This window comes from Castor canadensis, chromosome 2 (genome assembly GCF_047511655.1).
Source record: "Castor canadensis chromosome 2, mCasCan1.hap1v2, whole genome shotgun sequence".
Lineage (NCBI taxonomy): Eukaryota > Metazoa > Chordata > Mammalia > Rodentia > Castoridae > Castor > Castor canadensis.
Genome location: NC_133387.1, coordinates 97,225,613 through 97,247,119, shown reverse-complemented (window position 1 = coordinate 97,247,119; position 21,507 = coordinate 97,225,613). Strand labels below are relative to the sequence as shown.

At 36.8% G+C, this 21,507-nt stretch overlaps 1 protein-coding gene and 1 pseudogene across 1 annotated transcript in view; one reads left to right on the top strand and one right to left on the bottom strand.

The window, feature by feature from the left end:
* The window catches only part of Vps41 (VPS41 subunit of HOPS complex), a 162,324-nt gene that overhangs the window by 78,857 nt on the left and 61,960 nt on the right, over nucleotides 1-21,507 (top strand). Inside the window, exons 8-10 of the mRNA XM_074065353.1 lie at nucleotides 5,481-5,600; nucleotides 6,699-6,845; nucleotides 13,127-13,193. Of these exons, the coding sequence (XP_073921454.1) occupies nucleotides 5,481-5,600; nucleotides 6,699-6,845; nucleotides 13,127-13,193 (334 nt within the window). The remainder of the gene's footprint in view (nucleotides 1-5,480; nucleotides 5,601-6,698; nucleotides 6,846-13,126; nucleotides 13,194-21,507) is intronic.
* Nucleotides 17,985-19,863, bottom strand: LOC109701305 (UPF0690 protein C1orf52 pseudogene; annotated as a pseudogene).

Sequence of the window (21,507 nt, the reverse complement as noted above, 5' to 3'; positions counted from 1 at the left end):
TCAGTAGGTCCCTAGGCAGTTTTATGAGTAGAAGAAAGAAATGGATTTTATTAAATGTCAGTGAAATAGAGGCAGATAGCTTTGTAGTAGTTAAATTAGTGTAGAATGTTTGCAAGAAAAGTAGTTTATCTTTTCTTAAATCACCAAAAACAGAACTTTCTTTGGCATTCCTGCCAGAAAATGTTTCAGCTCAAGATTCCCATAGATAAGGATAAAAAAGCAAATGGAAAGTGAATCATCTTGTTCCTTCTCTGCTGTGTGAAGGTCTGCTATACAGAGTAAATACTATAAGTCATCCTGCATAAATATAAGAATGCAAATGATTCCATAATTACTAGCTGGCATTTATGGTTTAATACTATGTAAGGATTAGAAAATTGGACTCATTAGTAGAGGCTAAAAGTCGGGGTGTGAGGAAAGGCAGAAAGAAATGCTCCATGGAGCCAGCAAGTTGCCATTGAGGAAAGAAGCAGGTTAGGTGTCAGAGAGCCTTTTGCAGGCACACAGATAATTTGTGCAAGCCAAATGGATAGCCAGTTTGTGTCCCTGAAATAAGGGAGCTGTGATGACTTAAACTGAATTGGGGAGGACTAACCTTAAAAGTAAGTTTTAATTTTTGACAATTTGAATACAAATTATACTCTCTTGCCTTGAGCCAAGGGTAATACTAGGTGGTCATTGCAGGAGTTGGACATAGGAAAGTAGAAGTGAATACCCTTTCTGAAAGTGAAGATGTGTTCATTGTATGGATCAGTCCCAGAGTTCTTTCCTTTAATTGTTTTTAATCTTAAGACAGATTCCAGTGTGTTTTAAATAGTTTAGGAACACTTACTAACTAAAGATGGGCTTAGGAACTGAAGAAGGATTTTGAGTAGTTACATAACTCCACCTGTAGCAAACATAGTGTTTGCTACAAAGCAGGAAAAGAATTCAGGTAAGTGGACCTCACCTTAAACATTAAATTTGTATTTAATATTTATCATGCCTATATGTCTACAATGTATAAGATATGGTCCCTTTCCCCAGTGCATTTACAGTTTCCTGGGGAGAGGCAAGGTAGCACAGTTGACACATGGATCCCTGTGAACAAGATACACTAATACAGGTCTCATTGTACTGTTATCAAACTAGCGTAACCATAAAACCTATTCAGAACTATGAAATTGGAGGGAAATTACTTGACTTACTAAAGAATTCTCCTAAGTGATGTTCTTCCCTAATACATGTAAGCCTATTTATTTACAGATACTTTCTTATTTTTTTCTTCCATAAAACATAAAGGTAAAGTGATTAGAACTATTGATATTTGAAAAACATCAGAAAAGCAACATGAATCACATTTAAAATTGTTAACATTGAAGGAGAAGCTTCTTTGCTGCTTTGATTCTGTGTCAGAGCAGGATACACAAGCTTTGTTGAATCAATCCTGAGATGGACTGAGTTCAGAATTCTTCTTTCCTTCCTTTTCTTCCTGCTCTCTGCTGGAAGTTTTCCTTGGAGCTAGAACAGGAGACAAAGGGAAGCCAGAGTCCAGCAACCTTACTTAGCTTCCTCCTATAACCAGAAGCCACTACATGCCTCAGAAGGGACTCAGAGGAGTGAGTTTAGATTTTCACTTGAATTGCAACAAGATTTTATTAGTGATTTTCCAAAGAAGTTAAATATTTTCTTTAGAAAGTAAGGATGGTTTATGTAAATTAATTCTAATACATGCTGGGTATGCCTCAAACATTTCTTCTTCACATTCTAGTAAGTTTCTATATTGTTTTATTGTTTCAACTATTTCCCTAAATTAACTGGAATGTAAAATAAGAGAATGTCATATCCATCCTCATTAGCGTGGCAGCATTATAAAAAGAATCCACATGTTCAGTACAGAATAATTATAAAATAGAAATACTCAATATAAAATCTCCTGCCAGCATATATAGATACACACTCATATGTAGATACACATTTCATATTTTATTTGAGAGGCATCTTATGAAATGCTTATAATTTGATTTTTAATTTAATATGTCCTCTGTCTTTGTTAATGAGTATACATAAAATTGCTTAAAAATGAATACGTAGTCTTCATTTGTGTAGACATACCACATTATGTCAAGCATTTCTCAGTCTTTAGTCCTTTGTGGTTGTTATAAATAGCTTTGCAGACTGCTTTACTCATTTGCCTGATCATTTCTTAACTTCAGTTTTTAGGTAAGAACTTCTGAGGTGACTTAGAGCTTTGGGTTCGCAATGCAATGCTTAGAGTTTTGGGTCCTCCAGAAGGGTGTGCTCAGTAGTATGAAGTCGCTGCTTCCCCTTTACATAACTCCACCTCCATCTCTAGGCCCGGTGACTTCATTTTGATTCATCTTTATCTCTTTCTTCTTTTCTTTTCCTTTCATCTGTCAGTTCTGGGACCATTGCTGTACTGTTTTGGCTGTTAATTTTTAAAAAATGGTTTGCTATCTGGCAAGGCAAATCCACCCCTCTCACCAAAATTTTTTCTATTGTTTTCACAAATTAGGTTTTTAGCACTATTGTAATTTCTAAAATAATACCTTTGGAGGTTTTTTTTGGCCTGGCATTAAATCAAAGATTAATTTAGTGAGACTTAACACTCTTCAGTGAGTTTTGTGAATTATCCAGGAACATAATGTGTCTTTATTTAATCCCCTTTTTAAATACTTCAGTGAAGTGTTTTGTTTTGTGCCATGTGGCAAGTGCATGCATTTCTGTTTTTGCTCATCATTATCTTTCAGATCAATGGTCTTTCCCTTAAGGTTTAGGTTTATAGTGAGAGTATTCTCATGTTCAGAATACTTTGGATGCAGTATGATTTTCCTCTTTTACGAAGGATTGAGAATATTTTTTATCTTCTTCATTTTGTTTCTCTTATTCTTTGTTATTAAATTATTAAGAATGGTGATAAGAGTTAGATCTTTCTTTTGAGGTTCTCTTCTACTTTTCAGAATGTTTTGTTCCTGTGGGGTCAGGAGTGAGATATATCTTTTACTCTCTAATAAGTCTTATTCTTTTCAAATACTGAAATTTCCATGGTGCTGTCCTGTTGCCAGTGTGACTGTTTTCCTTGCCAGCTGTCCTTACCAAGTGGCAGCTGGAGTGCTGGTGGTATGCCACCTGTGCAGCCTAAGCCTTTGTGTTTCAGCTGAGATTTGCTAGTGACTCCCATCACCTCCAGACTGGTTTCACTCAGCATAGGGAATGTTTTGGCATTCTAGTACCTGACTGACCACCTGCTTCCCAGGCAGGCCTTTTCTGGGAAAGAGTAAAATCCTGGCCTTTTCTGGGATCTTATTTTTACCATATTTTACAGAAACTTTAGGTTATATTTAGTATTCTCAATACAGGCTTGGATTATCCCTCCTTTTTAAATACTGCATTGGTTATTTCTAGGTGGGAATTGGTGAGGGCAAAGAATTCAGTTCTACCAGGCTGTTTTCCAGCCAACCAGCCAGTCATTCCTTCTGATGGGGTTAATAAGCGCTTTTGATGCCTTACCCTTTTCTTTCAATAACCTCCACCAGTCCCAGGCCATAGGTGGAAGATAGATGCTTTGAGCTTATCAATACCTCTTGTTTAAAATAATTGATATTAGCTGCCTGTTTTTAGTGGAGTATGACTTTCTTTTGTAGCAGAAATTATATTCTTAGATTTTGCCCTCCTTTTCTAAGTTTCAAACCTATCTTATGACAAAATACTGAGCACATTCATCATCCTTCTGCATTTGGCTGGACCCAGAGACTCCCTGACTCTTTTATTTGTATGATTTCAGAGAAAGAAGCTGAATCACAGAGGGTACCCACAAGGGTCTCTGACTTGATGTCAGGGAGGCATGGTGGCAGCTGAGATGGGAGAGGACAAGATTAGTGAGAAGGCCTTAAGAATGTACAGGATGTAACTAATGGGAAAACAGAACTAATATGCTCAGCAAATGCATGCCTCTAGGCTGCAGGGGGGAGGTTGTGAGGCCTTCTTACTTTTTCAGTGATAATGGAGAACGTCAAACATTTATAGCATATTAAAGTGACTAGAGTCTGCTTACTTGTGAAGTTGAACACTTATTAATTTCCAGGGTTTCACACCCCTCCCCCCCATTTTATATCTATTCTTACTATAGAAAACATTGAAAGAGATGTATAGGGAATACAAGTAAAATGTGAATTTACTCTTTCTGGTTTTGTGTTTTCTCCCATCATTTTGGAGGGGTGTGTGTGGGGTGGTGGGGATACAAAATATTCTAAGGTAAACTAAAATTGCCTTTAATGATAGAAATGTTTAAAGTTCTCTTTTGTAATGTTATCAGCATTTGCTTGTAAGGAATAGACATGTATTTCAGGTTATATGCCTTGAGTTATATATTGCATAAATATTTATTCTTAAAGGATCTAAATTGTATGTAGCAAGAAAAATATTATGTCCTTAATACATGAATTACTAGAACTTTATCTTCTTCACTATTAGAGGGCATCAACCAGTTATATTTTATATTAAAAATTTCTGATGGGATTTTTAGATTTAGTTACAGATTCTTCCCTAAAATAAAAACTCATGCCTGGAGTCCTAGCTACTGGGAGGTAGAGTTGGGAGAATGGTGGTTGGAGGCCAGCCTGGGCAAAAAAAAAAAAAAAAAAAAAAAAATTTGGGAGACTCCCTATCTCAACCAAGAGGTGGGCTTGGTGGCACACACCTAAATAGGAATATCATGGTCCAGCCCAGCCTGGGGCATAAATGAGAGACTCTACCCCCAAAATAACTAAAAAGCAAAAAGGCTCAAGCTGTAGAACCAAGCATGGAGGCCCTGAGTAAAACCGCAATACCACTAAAAAAGACTACTGCTATGAACTTGTAAGTTTTTTTTAATTTTATTTTGGGCAGTACTTGGATTTAAACTTAAGTCCTTATGCTTACTAGGAGGTGCTCTGACACTTCAGCCATTTCCTAAGCTTAATTATGAACTTTTTAAAGCTGTTTAATCCTACAGAAAATTTCCCTTATTTTGTGATACAAATTACTGCTCAAAAGTTACTGTCAAATTATTTATCTTGGGTTAAATGAAAAACAGATTTATTCTAACTATTACAATTAATCTATGAACAATAATACATTTTTAGTAAGAAACTTAAGAGGTTTTGATTTCCCAGTTTACAAAATGAATTAATTCCTAGGCAAGCATTATCTTTTGCAATTCACAGCTTTTAACTGATGTGCATTATTTTCCATGAATCTTGGTAGTTTGGTGCCATCTTGTGGCTTGGCCTTGTAGTAACTTCAACACCCAAAGCCATTTTAAACAAGGTCAGGGCAGTGTATAATGTACTGGGAATTTTCTCCAAAATGCAGATCAGCTACTATAAATCTGCATTTAAAATGTTGAGAATGTCTTGTTTCTTATTTGGTCACATAGAGAGGCAAAAATAGTAAGCAAGCAATCTAATAAACGATTCTCAGGCTACACTGTTTGCCTCTAGCTGCTCCTGTTTGAACGGTCCTGGATGAACAGATGGAAGTCTTCTGTTCTGCACGAAGGGGAAGGGAACATACGGAGTGTGAAGTGGAGAGGCCATCTGATTGCCTGGGCCAATAATATGGTAAAAATCACATCTCTGTTCTTCCTGATGCTTGCTTAGTGGCAGAAAAGAGGCCAGACTGATAGGTCCATGATAAAGGAACAAGATGCTGCTTGCTATGGTTGTCATTTCTGAAAGATACAAACCTGGAAGGTTAAAGAAATTAGATTGCTTTTGACTTTCTTCATACGGTAATTCCTAACACATTCTGTACTCTCTTTTAGAAGAAGAAACCTGAGGCATGGGAGTAGCCAAGAAAATGAAAAGCAATCTTAATAATTGAAGGGCTGCACTGGGAATGTGCTGTTGAAAATACCATTTGCCTATTGGCCCGGGGCAAGTAGCAGTTGATATGAAACAAATGCAGAGTATTTCTGATTTCCTGTTTACTCCCAGTTTAATCAGAGAGTATGATTAAAGATCCACTTTAAGAAAGTGAATCATAATTTTTGGTATTCCACTGATTTTAAATTTATTAGATATAAATTGGGGCCAGTGGAAAGTTTAAAAACTAGTCTTTGTATTGGCCTATCTTTTGCAATTTCAAGGTATTGTTTTACAAATCACTTCCATTAAGTTTTAAACAATAAAAGGAATGTCCCCATTGTGATTCAGAACTTTTCTTCTCTTGGGTTATAAGAAAAGTAAATAAACCTGTGATCTTAGGGTTCACTTTTGGTTAGCTGCTTACTTGATGTTTCCATTTGAGAACTTTAAAATGTCAAATGTAGTTTTCTTTATATAGGTGGTTTTTCAGTATCAAAGCTTTTCTATAAATTGACCTTATTTCTGTGGTGGAACATTAGAACTATTACTTGTCTGTTGTTTGGGAAATAAATTTTTTTTATATCTGTGCATTTCACATTTGTGTTGGATTTGAGTCAGCTATGCCATCCACTTAGATATGCTTTGTCCCAGAAGAAGTGTGGTGGTTTCTGTTCTACCAGGGTTCATCTGGATCAAGAGCATATCTCTGTGTGGCTTCTTGTTGCGCCCAGTAAACACCATCAGTATTTTGTAGTGTTGGTTATGGGTGACATGTAGGAAGGAATGTTAATAAATTTTCTTTTACTTTCTTCCTCCTATGCAGAGGATGCTTAATACTATTTTATTTTCCAGGGTGTGAAGATTTTTGACATCATCTCAAAGCAAAGAATTACCAATGTGCCCCGGGATGATATAAGTCTTCGCCCAGATATGTATCCCTGCAGCCTCTGCTGGAAGGACAATGTGACCCTGATTATTGGCTGGGGGACTTCCATCAAGGTTGTTTTGCTTGTCCTTATAATAAGTTCATGTTGTTTCACATCCATTGAGGGTGGTCTAAAGGAATATGAGTTCATCAAGGACTTAGAGGAACCCACATATTTTCACCTGAATATTATGGTGATGCAATAACCATTTAATGCTTAAATTATTTCAGGTGCGTAAGGTTTTTTTTTTTCTTTTCTTTTTTGGTGCTGGGATGGAACCCAAGGCCTCACGCATGCTAGGCAAGCGCTGTACCACCAAGCTACATCCCAGCCCCATAAGTTTTGAGACATTCTTCTGTGCCATTCAAAACAATCTGAACTTTTCTGTGTTTAGGATGACACTGCCTTCCTTAATCCATTTTTTTTTTAATTTCTCACACCCCAATTGCAGTGCCTTAGCTATTTATAGAACATGTGGTTAGTTACATTCCAGTTTTCCTCTTTATTCTATTTTCCTTACCTTTGACCCTTAACTTCTTCATCTGAACTATTGACAGTGGGGAGAGAAGTTAAAACTACTGATGGAGTAGAGGCCCAGATTTATTATTAGTAATAACAATTGGGAATATATTGTGGCATATGATTATATGATCTTTATGTTCCTGGGTAAATGAAATTTAACTGTTCTACAAAAGGGGGCTGAGAGCCCATTCACATTTATTTCATGCCTACCAGTGCTTCTATTATAGTAGATATTTTAGAGCCAAAAGTTGTTTGCTTTTGTTTTGAAATATATTACTTAATTTAAACAAAACAAGCTGAAACTTAGCTGAAGTGCATATGGTCTGAAAAAGCATCCCAGCAATAATAATTTAATGGAAGAGCTCAGGTTGTGTAGTCAGGCACACCTGAGATTTTTTCCATTTACTTCCTATGACCCTCTCTAAGCCTTACCATCCCCCTCTGTAAAATGGCAATATAGTCATTCCCAATTCATAAGTTTTGGGGATGAAAAAGTGAGGCAATCATGTAAAGAGCTTGGCATAAAGCCTGACATAATTGCTTAATGAATCTTTGCTGTCATTGTTACATCACAGAATTCTCAAAGAGTTAGGAAATAGACATAACTATTTAAAATTCCCTTATCTGTGAAAAGGGAGCACATAAAAATTATTAATGTGATGATTGTTATTTTCAAAACCACCACTGTTAAACTTGAGATACAGTCTCCTCACATTGGTATGATTTAGGTTCTTTTCAGATTGAACATGGGTTCATAGGTTATTAACATATTCTGACTCATATTTAGGGTGACAAGAAGGAAACTGTGCCCAGTAGTTCTAGAATTAAATAAGTAATCCCCCTTTGGATCCTTTGTGGGGTCCGTGATCCAATAATTTATGGCCTTGGTTTTTTAAACATTTCACAAATGGGCCAGATGGCTTTTTTCTTTTTTTTAAAGTTGTGCTCATCTTTTCTTGTGGTGAAAGAAATGAAATTAGCCTGCAGCGACCCATAACAAGTTCACCAGTTGTTTCTAGAAGTGCTTTTCTTCATTAGGCCAAATAGTGGCCCCAAGACAGCAAGTCCTAATGCCAGGCACCTGTATATATAGCAGATATATAGCAGAAGATGCAATTAAATTAAAGACAAGAAATCAGGAGATTGTCCTAAATCACCTGTCTGAACTCTGAACGCTATCCCATGTACCGCAGCCAGGGAGGGAGAGAGAAAGGCTACTGTAGGGAAGACAGAGCAGTACTGCTGCTGAGGCAGCAAGGGGAATGAGGCAGCCATGGATGCTTGAGGAGGCCAAGAACAAGTTCAGCCTAGAGCCTCCAGAGGAAGTGCAGCCACACCTTGATTTCTACCCAGTAAAAGTGATTTGAGACTTCTAGCTCCAGAACTATAAGAGAATGCATTTCTGTTGTTTTAAACTGCCAAGTTTGGGTTGGGTAATCTGTTATAGCAGCCATCATAGGAAATGAATATACTTTCATTTTGCTCAAATTAAGATCAATAAAATGTATGTCAAATGCAACATTTTATTAGGGATTCTTTTCTCAATTAGTTGTACATCAAACACCTTTCCATTTAGAATCTTGGTGAGTTCTGTTGAGGGAAGGGAAAGTGAGCACTTGGTCTTTCCTCAAAAAGAGAGCAGTCTTATTTCTAGAAAAACAACTAGAAACAGCAAGATAAAGTGTATAATTAGAGCTAACTATTAATTCATTCATTTGCTTGGCTAACAAACACCTGCAATGTGCCAGGCAATGTTCTTATGTTGCAGATACATACATAGACAAACAAATTAATATATCCCCCTAAATTAATATATCCCTTGAAAAATCTTGTTCTAGTCAGGGAAGGTGGACCAAATCAAAAAAAGCAAATAAATATACCGTGTTGATGATGTAAATACCAAGCAGAGCATTCAAACAGGATAATGGTGAAGGGATTTGGGGTAGGCACCATTTAATATGGGTGATACAGACGTGGCCTCTAATAACTAACATGTTATTTGGGCAGAAGTCTGGAAGGTGGAAGGTTGTAACCCTGTGGGGGTACAAGGATGGGGTTGTTAGCACAGGGAGCAGTAGTGCAGAATCCTTGAGGTAGGGTATGGTTGTTGTGTCTTGAGAAACAGCAAGGCAGCCATTATTGTCAGGGTAGAGCAGGTGTGGACAAGAGAGTAAATATGAAGCTAGTGGGAGAGAGGTGCATGTGGATTTGGGTTGGACGGGATGGAGGAACATACTATGTCAGGGCTCATAGGCCTTTGGAAAGTCATTAGCTTTTAATTAGATGGAAAGCCAGCAGAGAGTTTGAGCAGTGGAGTTAATTAAATGACCTAACTTGTGTTTCAAGGATCACTCTTGTTGCTGTGTGAAGCCATATAGCAAAGGAATAGGAAAGAGGGGAGACCAAGCAGTAGACTTTTGCAGTCATTCAGTAAAATAATGTCTTCTCATATAAATACACTGATGCTGATGAGAAAGACTGGATTCTGAATATAGTTTGAGTAGATCCTACTATACTCATTGATGATTGGGCATAGGTATAAGAAAAAAAGAAAAGTCAACAGTCACCTAAGGAACTGGAGGATGAATCCAGGTTTAACTAGAATGGGAACAACTGTCGATAGAACTTTTTTTTTTTTTTTTTTTTTTTTTTTGGTACAGGGGTTTGAACTAGGCCTACTCCAGCAGCCACCCCCTACCTCCTTTTTAATTGTAATGGGTTTTTCTAGATAGGGTCTTGCGAACTATTTGCCCAGGTTAGCTTTGAACCGCGATCCTCCTGATCTCTGCCTCCTCAGTAGCTAGGATTACAGGTGTGAGCCACCAGCACCTGCCTGATAGAACATCTTTAAAGAGAAATAGGCAGGCATTTTTTTTTGGGGGGGGGGTGTCCACTTGAGATGCCTGTTTTGTTTCCATGCAGAGAAGTAGAGGAGCGGCAATTGGATGCAGCAGATTAGTGCTCATGGGTGACAGTCTTCCTGTCCATGGGAAGGGCTCTTTAAATTATTGATCTGCTCTATGCAGGACTTGAGCTTATGGTAGCGTTTACCTGTGCATTCTCCATACCTGTTGCTTCCCACCTCAAGGCAGAGATATGGGGCTAAGAGATCAGACCAGAGAACAGATGAGGGGTGGAGTAGAGCTATGGCCTTGCTGTCATTAGTGCCATATATCCTAACCATAGAGAGATTGATGGCCTACATTCCAGCCTTGCTGCAAGTTCCAACCCTAGGCCTGTAGTGTTGGGCAATGTTCACAGCCTCAGTGTTTTCATCTCTAGATTTAGCATGTTCATGTTGCCTTTCAGTAGTATCTGAGGATTGGTAGAGGCCCAGTCAGTCATCAAGTTCAGTCAGCATCACTCAAATCTGTCTACCTTTCTGTGTCTTCCTAGCAAGTCTTTACTGCTCTGGTTTTGCCCCCCTTAATTCTGTCTTAAATAGTGCAGCTAGAATAATCTATCTAGAGTGTGGGTCAGTGGTGTGAGTCTCCTCTGAAAACCGCATAAGGAATTCTCCTCCATATGGCAGCTGATCCTTAACATGACTACCATGATTCTCATAATCCAGTCCCCATATTCCTCTCCAGTTCAACTCTGCCCCTGCTTGCCCTGGCTCCTCTATTTCTGTCTGTCTGACCTTCCTTTTGAAGGCTCAGAACTGTCATACTGATCTGTGTGTCTCTTTTCTGCTTCAACTTACATGTCACTTCTTCCAGGAAGTCTTCCAGCCCTACCAGTGCATGCTTCTGCTTCCCCATCACACTTTGGTATAATACCTCATTTGTATGTCTCCCCTACTTCATAATCTAACAAAATAACCTTAACTCAGGACTGGCCCAGTAGTTACTCAAAAAATGCTAGCTAATATTACTATTACATTTGCTTTAGTCCCATACTTCAAATCAAATGAAACAAGGGAAGATATAGTCATTCCTAAGTGGAGACTTAAGCTTCAACAGCCATGGGTTTGTGTCCTGGTTGAGGCAAAGCATGTTTTCTTGTGCATTCCCTGAGTTGCTACAGTGTTGCTAGACAGCAATGTAGATGTATGTATTAAATAAACAATAATACCTAAAGTGCTTGAACCCATTGATCTGTCCATTCTAGAACTTCATCCTAAGGGAACAAAAGTCCTAAAAGTTTTATCTTTAAGTTTGTTGACTATACTATTGCTTACGATAAAGTAATAAAATAAAATAAAATAAAAAAATATAAAATAAAATAAATAAAATTTATTTATTAATTATTTAATTAATAATAAATAAAATAAAATAAAAAAAAATAAAATAAAAAAAATCAAATGGCCGAAAAAGATCAGTCAAGTAAATTATAGTACTTTCCTATAATAAAATGTTGTAATGACATTAAAGAATTACATGGTAGAAGAATATTTAGGTAATACATTATTTGTAGTAAGTCGTTGGGTTAATAGTTGCTCCCATAAAAAAGAAGTCTGGTAATGATGTTATTTTTGTGCTGGGACAACAAGCAATGTTTGTTTTCCCCTTTGAGTTTTTTCTACTTTAGAATTTTCCAAAGTATAGCTATACTAGGGTAGCAGCTATTAAAATAAAAAACAAAAACAAAAACAACCTGATCACTGACAGAAGTTGTCTAGGATTAGTACTTAGCCTCAGTTTCATTCTTATGTGGATAGCTGAGTTTGTAAAAAGTTTCCTTATTACAAAATTGAGTATATTCACTTCAGAAAGTACAGCAAAGAAGATAGAAAATATCCATAGTCATATCAACCTAAAACAAACATTGTTAAAATACATGTTTGTTGTCTTTTGTTTGTATGTGAGGGGGTGGGAAGGGCAGAGAGAGAAAATTCTAAATTTTTTGGTTTTGAAATTTCTCTGATTTTTTTAAATTATTATTTTTGGCTATGCTTGGTTAAAACTTCATGTAATAAGTCCACGAATAAGGTGGGCTGTGTGTGTGTGTGTGTGTGTATGTATGTGTGTGTGTGTGTGTGTGTGTGTGTGTGTGTGTGTGTTTCTACCCCATTTAACACATATAATTTAAAATAAAGATTGGCAAACTTTCTGTAAATTGCTAGTAGTAAAAGTATTAGATGTACTGTGAACTTGCTGCTTTCTCCCCTCTCCCTTTCTTTCCTTAAAAAACTGAAAACTATTTTTACCTTATGGACCTCAACAAAAACAGGCTAGGAGCTGGGATATGGTTGCCAATCCCAGATTTAAATTATTTAACACACTGGTTATAATACATATGACATAAGAAAGGCACATGCCACTTTTGCAAAGTATTATTTAATAGCAGTGAAATGAATTACTAATACATAACCAGGGACATAAGATCTAATGTGAACATTGTTCAGATCAGCCAGTTTTGGTTATATACTTTTTCTATGGCTTTATTTGAATGGTGATAGAAATATAGTCAAAAATGGCTTAATAATAGGGATGCATTCTAAGAAATGTATCACAGGTGATTTTATCATTGTGCATACATAGTGTTCTTGGACAACATAAGATGCCACAGTATCACTAAGAAGTATAAGCTTGTGGGACCACTATAGTGTACATGTTCTGTTCCTTAAGTACGGTTTCAGAGGAGGGGTCATTAGAAACACATCAAAGCTATCATAAAGTTTTCTTTCTTTTTTTTGTGCTTGAATGTGACCTTATTGGAGAATATAAGTAATGATTGCTTTATATCATTCAAATTAATTTCTATCATTTAAGTGCTCCATTTTCATGGCTAAGTGATTAATTTAATCAAAGTATCATAGTTGAGTAAATGTTAAGGAGAGTTTTCCACCAGATGAGTAGAGTATCCCTAACCTGTGAATTTATTTTCCAGATATGCTCAGTGAAGGAACGGCATGCCAGTGAGATGAGAGATTTGCCAAGTCGATATGTTGAGATTGGTATGGCTTCCTCACATGTCATCTATGAGTGTAAAACTTAAAAGAATATTTTATTAAGTAGAAATCTTAAGGCCATGTTCTTCATCAGATCTCATCTCTTGGTATTTTGATAAAATAGATCCAGAAGCTTTCAAGTTTTGAAACTTCATTATGCAGACTCCTTTTTTTAAAAACTGTATTTCTAATTTTTATACAATTTTGTAGTTGGCTTTGAACCCAAATAACCATGGGTTTAGGTTCTGATTTTATTTACCAACTGGATTTTGGACAAATTTCTGTATGCTTCAATATTCTGTATTGAAGCACATTTCTCTCTGCTGACATGTATGTCACATGTGAGAAGTTTGAGAATTAATGCACTCACAGATCTAGCACAGTACTGGCACCTGTCCTGTCAGCTTGAATCTTCCAAATACTCATTTTCATTGTTGATCTTGCCCAAACTGCCATAGTCTTTTCTCTGAGCCACTGCAGCAGTCTTCTTACTGGCTTCTCCCTTCCATTGTGAATGACCTAGTCTCCCCATGGCAATCAAAATACAGATCAGATCATGTCAGCATCCTTCAGTCTCTTCCCACTGTTCTAAAGATAAAGAGGGAAATGGTCTTTATCGTGAACCACAGGGGTCTGTGGTGCCCTCCCTGCTTCTAACTGCCACTTCCACCAAATTTCTCCTTGGTTTGTGTGCTGCAGATACCCAGTCTCCTTCCTGTCAGTCTAGAATGTTCTCCCCTCTTTTCACTTCACTGACTCATAGTCATACTGCAGCTCAGTCACTTTCCTGGGAAAGCTCGCCAGATCTCTCTGGCCTAGGCATAGTGCTCGTATTCAGGTGTATGTAACATTGTGCCTTCCCTTGGCCATGCAGTTGAAGCGATACTATGGTTGTCTGTGTATTTCTGCTTCTTTTCCCAGAATGCCACTTGGTTGCAAGTACATATGGGGTCTGTTTTTGCTCTCTGAATCTATGCCAGCATTATGCTGGCATCATGCCTGGCCTATAGTAGCTGCTGGATGGTATTGTGTTGCATGACTCTGAGCAACTACTCTTAGAAGAAGTTTGCCAAGGATGATATACCTTTACTTTTATGATAGAAAGTTTTGCCATGTACAGATTGGCTGTAGAATTCATTTGCCCATTTGGATGGTGGATGGTGAGGATAAATTTGCCGGTTCATTATAACATGACACAACTGAAATAATTATATACTCTATTCACATTACTAATGTGGTTATAGCATTTAAATCTCGGCTGTTTTATACTTAAAGTGAGAAGTTGGTGGTAGAGTTTTAATCATGTGATTTTTGCCTTAGAGAAGGATAAATAGATAGTTCAGATTGATCAGAGTATGGACAGAATAAAGTATATTCAGAATTTAATAGTACCGAAAAAAGCTGAGGAGTAAGATGAAAGAGAAGACTAATAACTAGAAAATAAAGGTAATTGTTTCAAAATCTCTCTCTTCTTTCCTTCCCCTCCTTTGCTTACCAGAAAAGCAAACAAAAGAAACAAACAGAAAAACCTTTGTAGATCTCAATGCAAAGCATCCTAAAAGATAATACTGGAATTTAAAATACACTTAAGTTTTTTTAAAAAAACTGAGAATTTTTTAAAAGTAAAAATCATCTTCCCATTTTATTGATTTATTTTTTAATTGTTGTACTGGTGATATATTGTGACATTTTAAAAAGTTCTTACCGTATATATATTCATAGTTGAATTCACCCCCTTCATCATTCTTCTTTATCCTCTCTCCCCCCATTTCTGGAATAGTTTCATCAGGTCTCATTTTTCCATTTACATACATGTGTACATAATATTTCTACCACATTCATCCTCCTACACCCTTTCCTTATATCCTCCCTCATCCAACTGGTACTTACCCCCCTGACAAAACCCATTTTGCCTTCCTATTCTCCGTTTCTATAAAAAAAAAAAAAATTTTTTTTTGTTTATTTAAGATAGCTATACAGGGTGTTTCATTGTGACATTTCCATGTATATATGTATTATAAACCAAATTGGTTCATCCCCTCTATTTTTCTCCCTTTTATCTTAGTCCCCCTCTTACAGTGATTTCAGCAGGTTTAAAATTTCTACATTCATTCCTATCTAGGGAGTACATCAACCATATTCACATTCTTAATGTCCTTCCTTTACCCTTCCTCTCTTGTATGTGACCTCCCCTTTGCTTGGCCCATTTTTCATAATATTGTTTATATTTCTATTGGGTCTGTATTCCACATGTGAGAGAAAACATGTGGCCTTTGGCTTTCTGAACCTGGCTAACTTCACTTAAGATGATATTCTCCAGTTCCATCCATTTACCTGAAAATGACAAAATTGCATTCCTCTTTATGGCCGAATAAAATGCCATTGAATATAAATACTACATTTTCTCAATCCATTCATCAATAATGGGACATCTTGGCTGTTTCCATAGCTTAGCTATTGTGAATAATGCTGTAATAAACATGGGTGTGCAGGTGCCTTTATTGTAACCTGACTTATATTCCTTTGGATATATCCCTAGGAATGGTATTGCTGGATCATATGGCAGTCCTTTGTTTAATTTTTTGAGGAGCCTTCATACTGTTTTCCAAGTGGTTGTACTAATTTACATTCCCACCAACAGTATATGAATGTTCTTTTTTTCCCATACCCTTTCCAACATTTGTTGTTGTTTGTATTCTTGATGATAGCCATTCGAACAGGAATGAGGTGGAATCTTGACGTCGTTTTGGTTTCCATTTCCTTTATGGCTATGGATATTGAGCATTTCTTCATGTGTTTTTTAGTCATTTGGACTTCTTCCTTTGAAAAAGCTCTGTTCAGTTCACTTGGCCATTTCTTCATTGTGTCATTGATTTTTGGGAGTTAGTTTTTTGAGCTCCCTATATATTCTGGTAATTAATCCCTTGTCAGATGTATAGCTGGCAAAGATTTTCTCCCATTCTTTGGGTGTCTCCTCAATCTGGTGACTGTTTCTTTTGTTGTGCAGAAGCTTTTTAATTTATGTAGTCCCATTTGTCAATTGTTTCTCTTAGTTGGAAGTCTTTTGAGTTCTATTTAGGAAATCGTTGCCAATGCCTACTAATTCCAGTGTATTCCCTGCTCTTTCCTGCACTAGCTTCAAAGTTTCAGGTCTTATATTAAGGTCCTTAATCCACTTTGACTTGTTACTTATACAAGGCGAAAGACATGGATCTAGTTTCAGTTTTCTGCAAAGAGATATCCAGTTTTCCCAGCAACATTTGTTGAAGAGGCTGTTTTTTCTTCATTGTATGTTTTGGGCACCTTTGTCAAAATTTAGGTGGACATTGCTGCATGGATTCTTATCTAGGTCTTCTGTTCTGTTCCACTGGTCTTCATATCTGTTTTTATGCCAGTACCATGCTCTTTTTATTGCTATGACTCTATAGTATACTTTGAAGTCAAGTGTTGTGATACCTCCAGTGTACCTCTTTTGCTCAGTATTGCCTTGGCTGTTCATGATCTTTTGTGCTTCCAAATGAGCTTTAGAGTTCATTTTTCCATCTCTATGACATGTCATTGGAATTTTGATGGGGATTGCATTGAACGTGTAGATCACTTTTGATAATATAGCCACTGTCACACTATTGATTCTGCCAACCCACGCACATGGGATATCTTTCCATATTTTGTAGTCTTCAGTTTCTTTCTTCAGTGGTTTATAGTTTTCATTGCAGAGGTCTTTCACTTCTTTTGTTAAGTTTATTCCTATGTTTTTTTTTTAAAGACTATTGTAAATGGAATTGTTTTCCTATATTCTTTCTTAATCTGTTCATTGTTGGTATGTAGAAAAGCTAGTCATCTTTGTAGATTGATTTTGTATCCTGCTACTTTGCTGTAAGTGTTTGAGATGTCTAAGAGATTTTTGGGTCTTTTAGGTATAAGTTCATGCCATCTGCAAATAGGGATAGTATGACTTCTTCCTTTTCTATTTGAATTCCTTTTATTTCTTCTTCCTGTCTAATTACTCTGGCTAGGAATTTCAAGACTATGATAAATAAGAGTGGAGAGAGTGGACACGCTTATCTTCTTCTTGACTTTAGAGGAAATGTTTCGGTTTTTTCCCAATTTTGTGATATTGGCTATAGGCTTGTCATATATAGCCTTTATTATGTTGAGGTACATTCCTTCTACTCCTAGTGTCATCAGAGCTTTTCTCATGAAAGGATGTTGAATTTTGTCAAAGGCTTTTTCTTCATCTCTTGAGATTATCTTGTGTTTTTTGTCTTTACTTCTGTTAATATGCTGTATCACATTTAATGATTTGCATATGTTGAACCCTCCCTGTATCTCTGGGATGAAATCAACTTGATCATGATATATGATCTTTTTGATATGTTGTTGAATTTGGTTTACCGGTATTTTATTGAGGATTTTTGCATCTAAGTTCATTAAAGAGATTGGTGTATAATTCCCCTTTTTGGGATGAGTATATAATGCTGGCTTCATAGAATGAGATAGGTAGTGTTCCTTCCCTTTCTATTTCATGGAAAAGTTTGAGGAGTATTGGTATTAGTTCTTCTTTGAAGGTCTCAGAATTCAGCCATGAATCTGTCAGGTATTGGACTCTTCATTGCTGCTTCAAGTTCATTGCTTGTTGTAGGTTATTTAGGTGATTTATATCCTCTTGGTTCAATTTTGGCTCGTCACACATGCCTAGAAATTTCTCTGTTTCATCTAGATTTTCCAGTTTATTTTATTTTATTTTATTTTCTCAGTTAAATCTGAATCTCAGATAAATTTTTAATTTAAGTATGTCTCAAATATTACATACACTAAAACATGCCTACTTGAAAGTCAAATTTAACTGGGTGTCCTCTATTTTTCTTTGGCAACTCTGGTAACCCTCTGTAGAAGAGCTTATCTTCAGCATACTATTTAACAGGAAAATTAGTGAAAAATCACAATACAAGGCACAATAATAAGTACAGTCACACAATGAGGGAAGGAAAAGCTCTCCATTAAGTGCAATGAAGAGTTCCTGATGAAATGGCAATTAATGTCATTCCTAAAAAATGACTAAATTTTGATGGTGGACAGGTGGTTAAATGTGATTTTGGAGTTCAAGTGTCCTGAGTTAAATTTCAGATTCATCACTCACTAGCCATGTAGCCTTGGACAAGTTACTCAAGCTCTCTTTATTATAAAATGAGGACATTAACATCTACTTACAAGGTTATTTGAAGAAGAGAGAATATAGGCATAAACACCTATAATTTCCCACTACACCTTAAAATGTCACATGGCAAGGAGGGATGTATCACAAATATTCAAATGCTAATGTTATGCAGTAATTGCAATATTGAATAAGTAATTTTATTTCCATGATCTATTTACACTCTACAAACACTGATGAAAAGCACCCACAAGTTCACAGTACATCACAATATATTTACTTTAGAAATATATTCCTTTATAAAAGGTTCATAGAACAGTGGCATGGCAGTATGTGACACAATTCTCAAAGCATGTCACCAGTTCTGTGATAGCAAGAATGTTTGCAAGTACTGTCAATTTCACAATCACAGGTCACCATTTGAGTTTTAAATACATACACATTTTAAATGAAAAATTCTACAGTGGAAAGTTCTCGAGGCAATACTTATTAGTTCATTAAGATGTATATTTTCATGGGGATGTTTTGTCATAATAATCCACAATATCAAACTAATTTGTTCAACGACACATTTCAACAAGTTTAGCGGTCCAGGAAATTTTGCCATTTGTTGCTCTCTACTTTTTCTTCTTTGCTGGTTCTCCTGGTTCAACTTTGCGCTTTTTAGATGTGTGCTCATCTTTTTCATCATCCGATTCCAGCGTCTCCTCTCCTTCTGGTAGGAGCCTGGCTTTCTTAGCATTCTGGGGGGCATTGTCACCATTGTCCTCATATATATTCGACCACTTTATTGCCATATCCATCTCTGGAGGCGGTGGTTTCTTCTCAGTGACTAGGGCTCTGGAGGTGGTACATAGTTTGACTTCCATATTTTTAATTCCTTTGGAGGCTTTTCGGGCGCCTTGACAATGTGCCTCTCCCAGTCGATCTGCTTGTTGAGCGGATTGTACAGGAAGGCTGGGCGAGTCACGCTCCGGAACAGCTCGTCGGGTCCTGGCAGCCGCTTCTCCGCCTTGTTCCCACAGCCGCTGGCTGACTTGGCTGGATCCCGGCCCTTGTGACTCGTCTCCTCTGGCTCGCTGTTATCCTCTTCGCCCGAAGAGTCTGAGCTGCTGCTCCCATAAGCCGCGAAATAACTCAGGGGGTCCTTCTCCTCCGCTGCCAAGACGGCTGCGCGCGACGACTTCCAGTTTATTTTAATACAGTTTTTCAAAGTAATCCCTAATGATTCCCTGGATTTCCTTGGTATTTATTGGGATCTCCCCCTTTTCAAAACTTTGAAGAGAATTTTAAAGAATGTAAAAATTGCCAGTGTAGTAAAAATGTAGCCATTATCATCTCTCTAGGTGGTGTTTATTACTCACGTACTTGGTAGGGGACACATGCTATGTGCAGTATCTGCATTAGCTCACTTCATTCTCACAGCATCCCTTTGAAGTGCAAGTACTATGCTTCTCTTTCTATACATGAAGAAATCGACAGTCAGGGAGGTAAATAACTTACCCAAGGTTCTACTCCCATGGTGTTAAAACAGACTCCAATTCTGCTGAACCACCAGAAAGCTTCTAGAGATGCAGGGCAATTTGCTAAATTTGTGCCCAGTCTTGATAAGGTTACTTAACTTTCCTGAGCCATGTTCTTCCACCTGTTAAATGGAAGTGAAAAGCCTTCCTTTCAGTATGGTTGTGAGAATCAGACACGACATGGGTAATGTGCCTACATAGTACTTGGCACTAGCAGGTGCTTACTAAATCTTTGTGGTTGTTATCACTTACAGACTTCCATCCCAAAGTTGTGATTACTAGTAGTAGCTCCCATGGTGACTTTATTATTCCACATTTCTGGGATTGCATTATTAAAGTATAGTTTGTATTGTAATTTGTGAGAAATAGACTGTGTATGGGTACCAGCAGAATCACATTAGTGACATTTTACTACTATGGTTAATGGTTAAGTATCATTTTTTCCCTTCTTGGGAGCAGAACCTTTAAGAATATAAACCATTTCTATAGCAGGAGACAGAGTGATTTGGATGAATTCTTGAGTAGGATAAAGGAAAGGGGAAATATTAGGAGATCTGAATTACAATTTGCTTTTAGTCCTAAACAGTGTGAGCCACTGTTCTTTAGTAAATGAGGTGAAAATGGCATTGAGATTAAAGAAATATGTAGCTGTACATTTCTAAGGATCCAGAACTCTTCCTTTGAAGTCAAAGTCACAAAACAACACTAAAGTTATCTTGTGAGCGAAATATACTAATGATAATAAAGATTAAGCCTACTGACCTGTCAACAATCCATGAAGAGAGTCTCTGTATGTAGGGCGTAGGGATGACATTTCTTCTTTCAGATTACATTGGTAAAGTAGATTGTGGTCCATGCCTTTTATACTTACTTTAATCTCACTTATGTCTCTTTGTATTCTCATAGGATTCCCTAATCCTCTGGTTTCCCATGGTCTTTTGGAAAACTGATAATGTTGCTGTGTCATTTTCTGGATGTCTGCTACTAGTGACAGGAGACTCAAATACAAGGAATTAACGATTGACTTCCTTGTCTTGATTTCATATAGAAGTTGTTTTTAGAAAATTGGGATAAACAACTATGTGGGAATTTATATAGAATGATAAAGAAGCCAGAGAATCTAGAATTTAGCATGTCATACTGTTTTCAGCCTTCTGATTAACTGGGAACACAATAACCTGGAAATTGAAGATTGTGCAGGAGAGCTGTAAGATAATTCTTTTGTAGAGATAAGTATCTCTCTTTATCCACCTGTTATCATTTTGACTTTGACATAGATTATAGTAGTGGGATAGGTTGTGTACATGACCAACATGGTTCCCCCTCTTTAAGTCTCAGTAGAGACTATGTCAGGAGCTTTTATTTGAGGATATAGCTATTAGCTATGGGTAGCTTTCTATTCTGTTGTAGTTCTGTTTGCTCTCTATAATCTATTATTTTTTTTGTTCTGCTTTAAAATTTTCCCAACCTTTTAGTATACAAAAAATTTAGATATAGGAAATTAAAGAATTTTATAATGAACACTATACTACTTCCTAGATTCTACTATATTTGCTGTTTTACATATCTTTATTACTTATTGCTCCTCTTGGGAGAATGTAAAACCTCTTTCCCACATAGTGTTGGAGCCTTGGGTTTTTGT